General features: G+C 40.5%; 1 protein-coding gene across 1 annotated transcript; it reads right to left on the bottom strand.

Moving 5' to 3' along the window:
• Positions 1 to 6,798: 6,798 nt before the first annotated feature.
• On the bottom strand, positions 6,799 to 10,024 carry LOC124209237. Its single transcript, XM_046607151.1, has 6 exons — positions 9,716 to 10,024; positions 9,087 to 9,645; positions 8,741 to 9,028; positions 8,569 to 8,673; positions 8,366 to 8,500; positions 6,799 to 8,299 (listed from the first exon to the last, which is right to left on the bottom strand). The coding sequence occupies exons 1-6, from the start codon at positions 9,737 to 9,739 to the stop codon at positions 7,104 to 7,106; spliced, it is 2,307 nt and encodes a 768-aa protein (XP_046463107.1). The 5' UTR covers positions 9,740 to 10,024; the 3' UTR covers positions 6,799 to 7,103.
• Positions 10,025 to 10,330: the final 306 nt, after the last annotated feature.

Raw genomic sequence — 10,330 nt, 5'->3', positions numbered from 1 at the left:
CAAACACGAGTTAAACTCTCTACTACTCACCCAACACTATAGTAACTTAATTCATCTAAAAGACCAGACGAGAAAAAGTTATTCCTTTGGAAAATCGGATTAATAGAAAAAACCTGAACAACAACTCCCCACAATAAAAAAAAGAGAAAACTACCCTTAAAATAGATGCTTCACCACATTCTCCATTTAGATTTCCCATACAAAATTTGATAATCAATCCATTAAGACTATTTTAAGATTGCCGTTTGGTAGAAAGTCACGAACCCGTCAAAATACCCATTGAATGTTTCTCTTCTTTTCTCTAAGCTACAGACCTAAAGTCTTTCCCCTATACAAACCAGGTGACCGACTCCAGCCCACATTCCAACAGTACCAACTCAAACGTGAAACGTGAAAATAGTGCGTGCATTGTGAAAGCAAAAGTGAACTCTAAAACCGGATACATAGGCTACTCACCACACAGGGTAAAAACATGATTTCACATTTCTAAACAAGCAAAATTTCTTTCGAAACAATCACAATTGCGGATAGATAACTCAACATTGAAGTCACCACCTTCGACTGCTGGAAGGCCGGAATTCTTTAATACATGGACACACACGTCCTATGGAATTGGGGCAGCGGACAAAAACTCGAGAAAAAGGAAGGGATATGTTCCCTTAATTATATTATACGGCCCCTTCCAATGTGGCCGACCAAAGATTCAACAGAACACACCGTTACCCCCCCCCCCCCTCCCCATGTAACTAGAATCAATCGACCTAATCCATCTTGTTACAACGAACATCAAACATCTGGAAACCACCAACCTTTTACCAAATACAATGGACATCAGGGCCCATCTGAAGTGGGCTCTCATTGATACCACCGAATATACCCCCATTTAAACTACTTTAAACAAGAAAACGATGTCGCGTCTAACTCGAAAATCAACAAACATGTTAATTTCAAAATCTAGAACAGAATTTATTTATGACACCTACAAAAAAGGAAAAAAAGCAAGTAGAAAATGATGTGATGTAATTGGAAAAGAGAAAGTTAAAACAAATTTCGTATTTTATTTATCATTGAAAACAAAACATGCAGTTTCATAAATGTTAGATTTTAAACTGCACATTAACATGGATGGCATTCCATTGTTTAAAAGCAGTACAATTACATTGTGGCCTATTTTGTGTAGTATTTAAAACATTAATGACAAACTTCCATTCATGATTAGTGTGTTTAGTGGAAATGGAAAGTCCGATTCCTTGGAGAAATTCTTACGGCCATTCTTTACAGAACTACAAGAACTTGAACTGATTGGCTTAACAGTTAACGGTATTCATTTCGATTTGGAAGTCACTGCTTTTATTTGCGATGCACCGGCTAGAAGTTTTATTAAATGTATCAAGGTTCATAATGTTAGAAAGGGTTGCAAACGTTGAAATGTAGTTGGGGAATCAAATCAACAGAAGAATGATTTTTAAAATGAAGACAACGACTAAAGCAAGAACTAACTCATCTTTTCGTCAACAGAGAGACAAGGCTCACCACAAGGGTATTTGACCACTTTTCAGAATTAAACTCTCTGGGTATGATTAAAGCATTTCATTAGATTATACGCACTTGGTTTGCTTGGGGGTAGTGAAAAAATTATTAAAACTTTGAATTACAGGAAGTAGAGATCTTGCTCATAAATTAGATCAAATTGACATAGAAAATATAAATAAAAGAATTGAAGATTGCAGTAAATATTTCTCGTCCGATTCTCACAGAAAAGGCGGTAACATCGATGACTTCGATCATTGGGAAGCAGTAGAATTTAGATCTTTTTTATATTGTATTCTGGAATTTTAGTATTGAAAGGAGTGCTTTCCGATGAAAAATATGATAATTTGTTGTTAATTCATATTTCAATGAAGATCCTCTTATCGCCTCATTCTAAAGTAAGCAAATTCAGTGTGCTGGTTGTTGCCTTAACAACTTTGTTATTCTTTTGGAGAACATTTATGAGAGCCACCACATTAGTTTATAATGTTCACAATCTCCTCCATATTTCTGATGACTGCATAAATTATCAAGGCTCTTTAGATTCATTTAGCTGCTTTCCTTTCGAGAAATTACTTAGGTCAAATTAAAAAATTGGTACGCAGCTCTAGAAAACCCCTAGCTCAGTTGTACAAGCGGATTGTCGAAAGGGAACAACATGAGACTTCTCAATGGTTAGTGAGGGACAAAGGGACAAATGAAAGTTGTTATAAATGTAAAACAAAAACAGATTCCTTTTACTCTCTCGGGGAAGGATTAATTGTCAAGTTATTAAATGTTAACACTTCAACATTTGTCGCCAGACCATTTGCTTTAAAAATGTCGGGCGTTAAGTATCTTGATTTCTATGATAAACCAAAACCAGCAACGACACTTGGAATTTATATTGCTTCAGGATTGGAAGATGTTTTCTCGTATTCGATCAAATCACTTCATAACGGATTCAAATGTCTGGTATTGCCATCTGAAATTTTTGAACTTGGTGAGGATGATGATACCCAAATAGAATATATAATAATACCATTAATGAATGTCACAGTGGAGTTGCCATTATCCGACCACCTGGACACCTTGCGGAAAGTGACAATGCTTCAGGATTCTGCCATTTCAACAACGTAGCGGAAGAATCCCTCATTCAAAGTCGTCCGCCAAAAGCCCGTACATTGTTCATAATATATTCAATGTTTACGTCAATCGAATTCCAGTGCGACAGCAGGTAGGTGGCGACGCGCAGTAGAGCGGCGGTTGCTTCCCTTTTGACCCCTCTAACCTTGGACGTACGCAGACTTTCTTTCAGTAATACTCTTACACACATCACCATACAATCTGAAGTTGATTGTAGGTTGTATCCCCCTTCCAGCAAAAGGGCAACTCTTACTTCGGCAAGGGAGAACAGCATACGGCATTTGTGGCCGTATCTTTCTGGGGACCCCTTGAAACCTGCAATTTCACAAAATAAACTAACGAACATGTTTGCGTAAAGTGGATGGCAGGATATAAAATCGCCTTGATTATTGCGTCATCCAGAGCGGATGAAACTGGAACCAGTCCAATCTGGTAGTTGTTCTTGTCATGGGAACACCAGTGAGCCTCTTTAGAAGAATGCTTCTGAAAATTCGTGAAATGCCTTGCTAATTACCCCCAGACATTCTTTATTACCAGATAACATGACATGAAACACGGGAATTTCGATGATCGGATTCGGTTCGCCGATCAAATTTTGACCTCGTTTCATCAGAGGATCCAAACAAAAATTGGACGCATAAAGTTCAAATACATGGGATGGGCAAAAGATGAGAGGATCTCTCATACAAAGTCGTCAGCCAAAAGCCCGTACATTGTTCATAACATATTCAATGTTTACGTCAATCGAATTCCAGTGCGGCAGCAGGTAGGAGGCGACGCGCAGGAGAGCGGCGGTTGCTTCCCTTTTGACCCCTCTAACCTTGGACGTACGCAGAATTTCTTTCAGTAATGCTCTTACACACATCACCATACAATCTGAAGTTGATTGTAGGTTGTATCTCCCTTCAAGTAAAAGGGCAACTCTTACTTCGTGAAGGGAGAACAGCATACGGCATTTGTGGCCGTATCTTTCCGGGGACACCTTGCAACCTGCAATTTCACAAAATAAACTAAAATGATCTTTAATGGTTATGAGACACAAGGACGTTTTTCAAATGAAATTTTACCACCCAAAGGATCTTGGGTCTGTCGAAATACATACAGCCACTACCCAGGTGGCACGCTATGCTAGTCCCTTATCGCAAGAAGTCGGAATTCTGTTTCTCTTTATATCCGATGTCGGAAACGCGTTGTTAATTTGTCGTTAATTGATGTGTCTTCAGAATACATAGCTGCTCTTAATAATAATACCCATATAGATACCCAAATAGAATATATAATAATACCATTACTTCATCAAATGTTGTAATTTAAAATTTAACCAAGATTCCACTGTATCTGTTTGTAAGAATGGCATTTGGTTGTTTAGTGATGGAAAATTCTTCCTAATTTACTCTCGGAAATTCATATCAAGTATATATAGGTGCTATATCGGAAATCGTTTAAGATCTAAATGAATCTTATGAAAAATTCTTATTTTTTAAATATATTGGTTACATTTCGTAGCTATTTATACTCACGACAAATAAATTAACAACAAATAAATTAACGACAAATCAAAGTAAACATGGATTTTTCCGAAAAAATTTTATTCACCAACGTAGTTTCACTTTATCTGTAATACATCGTGTAGATGTTTTTAAATAAATTGCATTTGTTTTGTTTTTTATAATGGAAAATTCCTTCTCATTTAATATTGGAAATGCATATCGTGTACATGTAGATGCTATATCGGAAATCGTTTAAGACCTAAAGGAATCTTATAAAAAATTCTCAACATTCTTGTATATTGGTTGCAAATCGCAGCCGCTAAACCATCAGAGAAACTCGTAGGAACGCCTGCCCACCATCATCATGTTGAGACAAGAGCTCTTTTCTCGATCATTTGTTAAAATCAGCTGTGGTTTATTGCAGAAAAATATACAGCATTGCCAATTACAATTTACAATTCTAATGTATTGCCATCTATTGAACAAATTTAGCTTTTCTACACTTTGTAAATTAAGCGTCAAAAGGTAGCGCCACCTTTGATTTTGTCGCCATTGGTCTTAAAACAGTAAAACGTGATGCGTGATCTGATAGAAAATCCTTCAATCAACGCATTTTAAATGCTTAATTAAATTTTCAACATAATACAGTCAAGCCTTCTTTTAAAAAATTCATACCTTAGCGACAGGCAAACGCACAATTTTTTTCCAAAATCCTTCGAAGATTATTTTTATCAAAACGAAAATAAAAATAAAAAATCCTAGTGGTCGCTATCAAATCCGTGAGATTTTCGCCACAGGCCGGGAACCGCTGCAAAAGACTGAAAAAAAGAGGGGACCAGACTTTCCTTTCCTCCCTTTTCTTCCCTCGGGCACGATTAACCCGAAAAGTCTATTACTATGCCACATGGGGCGAGCCAAAATAAAATCTCCTGTTCACGGCACCCCTTCACACTGCAACGCGCCGCTAAGGGGTCGGCTTGACCCATACCTTTGGATCTTAATAAGGTCTATAATGCAAACGGTAACGCCGAATAAAATCGTTCCTAATTGAGATGACACGAAAATCGTGATATTTCAAGCAACTAAAATAATTTTAAAAATTCCTTTTGAAAATGATAGAAGGATGAATAAGCAACATTTTATATCAATTAGTTTTTGGGAAAGAAAATTCCGCGTTTTGGGGCCAGAAAAGGGAATTTTGCATGTAGTTCCATATTTGACCGCTAGGTGGCATTGCAGCGAAACTTTTTTTCCCTTTTTTGTGACCCTTTGGCGTGCTATAATTTTCATTTCAACATTCTAAAATTTAATTTGAAATATTTTGGGTTTTGTGATCATTTCAATGGAAAAGCGATGATCTAGAAAATTCTGGCTCAGAAAACTACGGAATTTTTTGGTTTTGTAAACGTAAACGTGTTTTTTCTCTTTGGTGAGTAGTGTAATTTTTTTCTGAGTACTACAAAAAAAACAAGAAAAAATAAAAAATTCTTTAAAATGGTTCGCACTCTATGTTAGGAAAAACATATCACGCAATCTAGAGTTGAAGAATTACTCTTGATCGTCGAAGAAACAGTGAGATGCAGCAGTTAAAATGTGCCATTTCAGTAATCAAAGTACCGCCGCACCAATGAACTGATAGCGCACCGTTTGTGAGAACGTCGTCGGTCACAAAGCGTCTAATATGAACCTAAAAAAACAAACAAAAAAACATTAACTGATTAAAGCCTTAAAGGTATGTTCATAATAAGCCGACCAACGCGGAACAACTTGGATTAAAACTCACTTTGTTTTTGTATCGTTCACTGCTATCATCAGGTTTCACTTCTTATTTACCGCAAATTTTGTAACCAAACTTAGGAAGAGTCAGGCCATCAACCAACATATCTAGGAAAGCGCAAACAAAGCAAAATAATTAAATTAGCCATAAAAATATGTCTCTCTCGGTCTTTTTGTCGGTTTTTGCCTTGCGGAAAGTGACAATGCATCAGGATTCTGCTATTTCAACAACGTAACATTGGCAGCCAAATATGCCATCGAGATCCACCAGTTAGAAAGGTACACTCAAATAGATTTTTAAGCAAAGAAATTTACTTAACTGCCTTTCTACAATGTTATAATTTAGAATTCACATCGTCGACTGGGATATTCGTCATGGAGAAGGTATTCAGAAAATGTTTGAAGAAGATCCTCGAGTGCTGTATATTTCTTCACGCCGCCTGGACAACTTCCCATTTAAACCCGAGACATCTGATTGCAGTATGGTGAGCACAGGACCAGGGACTGGCTTCACCGTCAACATCGCTTGTCCCTGTGTAAATTCAATTTATCTATCGCTTTGATAACGTATTCAAAAATGAAAAGATTGTAGAACAATTCTGTGGAATAAAACCTCTTTTTTTTTTTTTTTTTGAAACATGTATGTTTTATTTTGGGTTTTTTTTTTTTTCGAACAAAGAGTAATTTTTTAAAAATACTCCCTAAGTTCTTTAAAGTTGCTGACCGCATCCACGACGGGAAGGAGGAAAATATTTTGGTCTTAGGAAAAATCTCATTCAATGGTTAACTGTACACAGTTCCTGGGTCTTCATCAAAGCAGCTAAAAGCCGCACCTAGGGCTAGATCTCTAGATGCAGCTAATTAAAATAAGCAAGAATTTTGGTTTTAACGAAAGCATTTCTTTGCACAACTCTGCACAATACAGTATTTAACATGTCATCTTCATTGTTTACGTGAGAATTAAAATCAAATTAACTTCTTGACTTGTGCTGATTTCCCCCATTTGGTTGGACAAGCCATTTAATAGCTCAGAATCTAAAACTGATGAAACTAGTGAACACTTAAGTCGTCCATGACGAATGAGGTAGAAATTTTGGTCCTAGTTTTGAAAAAACAACATCGTTGGGTTTAAATTTTCCGATTGGCGCGAAACTCTCCAAACGTTACAGACTTGAGATTATTTTAACTTTGGTCGTCAGTCGGGCACAGTTTCAACTGCTGCTCGATCTCGTAGAGAAAATCGCACAGCTTTTGGGTTAAAAACGGGTTGCGGCGGGAATTCTTCTTGAGCTGCTGGACGCAGCGAAGGGCGGTCACGAAGTGCTCCAGCATTTCATTTTTGTTCATGTCGAGATCCAGCTGCAGGCAAGCGAGGAGATCCTGCGCCCCAGATAAGAGGCACGTCCATTTGATTTCAATGTCGTCCGTTTTCTGGCCGTCGGCCAATTTCTCCTCGTTGGCTTTGATTTGAGATTCGCAAGTGGCCACCGTCAGCTTGGCATTTTCCATCTCTTTGATCTTGGCGGATCGTATCCGGAAAATGGGCTGAAGACTGCCCATCGACTCCTTCAGCCGCTCCATCACCTCCAGGACTTGCTGGGTCAGGGCCATCGACTTTGGCGTCATCTTGGACAGGACGGAAACGAAGCGCCGGGGAATTTGTTGCCACTTGCTGGTGTCGCCCAGGTAGTCGCTGGGCTGCCAGCAGTTGATATTTTCCTTGACGTCGTTGCTGAAGATGGACAGGGCCGAGTTGAAGACTCCCGCCTCCATAATCACGTAGCAAATCATGTCCAGCTCCTTGATTGCGGCCTCGTCTCGGAAGAATTCCAGGAACAATTTCACCGTTTTCTCGTCCCGGAAGAGCTCCAAGTTCTCGGCGTTTCTGGTGCCGTAGCTGGGCGTGTCGATGATCGTTAACGAATACGGGACACGGAAGCCTCTGGCGTGGTGGATGTCGTAGACGTGGATGCAGTCCGGCCGGCCGGCATCCGCTTGCTCGTCGATCAACTGAAAGCGGAACTTGTCGCTGGGCTCGACGTCGAAGACAAAGTTGATGATTCCGTTGATGAATCTCGTCTGGCCGGAACCGTCGGCGCCCAACACCAGGACCGTCCGTCGCTCCACCTGGCCGTCGGCTTGACCGAAAACGAATCGCTCGAAAGTTGAGCTCGGCTCAGCGGTGGATTTCGTGAGCGGGACGGCGTACACATCCATCTCGTTCTGACTGCCGATTTTCTCGGATGTCTTGGCCAGCTCCTCGGCGAAACGAACTTGTTTGACAGTTTGACTGGTTTCTCCTCGGTCGATTCTCGATTGAATTAGTTCCCCAGTTGCGGTTACTACAACGGGTGTTCCAGTATTGTTGGACGGACGCCCTGGTAAAAGAAACAGAATAATAGATGACCGAATTCAAAGGTAATGTTATGCAACTCAGCACGAACCGGCAATAATAACTGGACGTGATGTGTACAGCGGAAACTGTAGCGTATCATTGTTTGAATCGGCCAGTAAATTCATCCGGAATGCGGAGGCAACTGGAACGTTCTCCGGTGATTCATCGGTCGATTCGGTACTACCTTTTACATATTTAATTCAATCATTACAAATGGAAATCGATAGAATAGTTCTGAGGTAAAAAACTGACTGCTGATCAAGTATCCGGGTTCTATTCCTTCCCTCTCGGCCATCTCTCCAATTTTGATGATTTCATCGATCCTCTCCTGAGTCAATTCCGATCCGTCCGTTACGACTGCCGAAATCAAAAGAATCCAATCAGCTTGATTACAACAGGAATAGAATTGGAAAACATTTCTTACTGCTGTAATTCAAATAAGCCAGGGCTCTCCTCAACTGGTCTGCCTCTTTCCCTCTTCTTTCCGCCTCCAGCCGGACTGCTTCCAGCATGAACTTGACTCCCGTCAAACTCTCGGGATCCATCGACTGCTCAAACTGGTCCACTTCGGCCGTCAAGTCCTTATCCGACGTCATTTCCCTGTCCAAAGTTGCGTCCGACATGGGACTCGAATTTCTCGTCAAAGGATCTTCAGCTTCCGGTTCTCTCGTCAACGCTATTTGAATGTTACAGCACAGACGGGGTGTTCCGCCTATTTAAAAGTTTCACATTTTTTATCCGGTTAGATTGAAATTATTCAGATCTTTTACCTTCTTCAAATGGTCCCCACCAGTCTTTGGTTTTCTTCAGCTCGGATATGAAAGTGTCCAGCGCCATTTGGTAATGGGATTTCAGGAAAATAGCCCGCTTTATTCCTTCCGAGCTTTGCGGCCCGGCGTCGGCCAGTTTACGGTAGCGTGCCAACGTTGAGCGCATGATAGTGGCCAGTTCTATCGGCACGAAGATTTTCTTCATGGTGAAAGGCCATTCCTGGTAGACGATGTCCACGACATCTTGGCCGGATTTGTTCCTGTGCTTGGCCAGCATGTAGAGGACGACCTGCCACCAAAAGGCCATCAGTTCCATTTCAATTCGACCCGGTGGGCCGTGTCCTTTGTGGTGGCCATCGCCTTTTTTCCAGATCGCCGTGCAGTGGCTGGCAGGCTCCACCCTCTTGTTGAAGTATCCGCACCGGGACGAGTGGATCTTGGTGGCGAACAGCTGCGAATCGGCGCACTTGAAATCGGGGAACGTGTAAACGTGACCGGTTTGCCTGTCGTAAATCAACGGCCCCGATTTCATACCAGGAAGTTTCAGCCAAGTCTTCTCCTGTATTTACCACAACAATTGACTCGATTAATTTCAATCCATTTGGCAAATTAACTTTGATCTGATTTACCTCTTCGTTCGGTAGTTTGGCCATGGCTGGATGTTCACTAATCGTCTGGAAATTTCACGACACGAAACGAACGCGAAATGAACCACATGAATACCGTCCACTTTTGAATGTCAAATTGAAAGTAAAATCACAAGAAAATCGATGAGTCAATTGTTTCGCCTTTCAGCCGTCGTCACGTTTTCTCACTCGGGTATAAACACACGGCTGCAATTACATCACTTAACGTGTCGTGCGACACAATCACTTTGAACCATCGACTGCATCGAGTGTGTCAACATTTACCGAGATGATGGAACTGTCAAATGTTTTATTTTACCTTTTTTGGCCACTAGGTGAAATCAAATCGATTGAGATTTTTATTCGCTCGGTAGGTGGCGAATTTCCAATATTTTCGCCCGCGCTAAAATAATCAAATCACAATCACAAAATCAGAAAATCAACATTCCCGCGTGTCTGTGGCCTCCCAACCACTACTTACGTCACGCATGAATCGATCCGGCCCAGGTGCCGGAATTGGTAGGCTCTAAAGTTTCCTTATCACAATCCTGGCTCTACCGGAATAGGTTTTTTACTTTTGTTATTTTATTTTTTTCAATCCCCTCTGTGTGTAACACG

This window comes from Daphnia pulex, chromosome 12 (assembly GCF_021134715.1).
Source record: "Daphnia pulex isolate KAP4 chromosome 12, ASM2113471v1".
NCBI lineage: Eukaryota > Metazoa > Arthropoda > Branchiopoda > Diplostraca > Daphniidae > Daphnia > Daphnia pulex.
The sequence above is the reverse complement of the archived record's forward strand: the minus strand, read 5'-3'. Positions and strand labels throughout refer to the sequence as shown.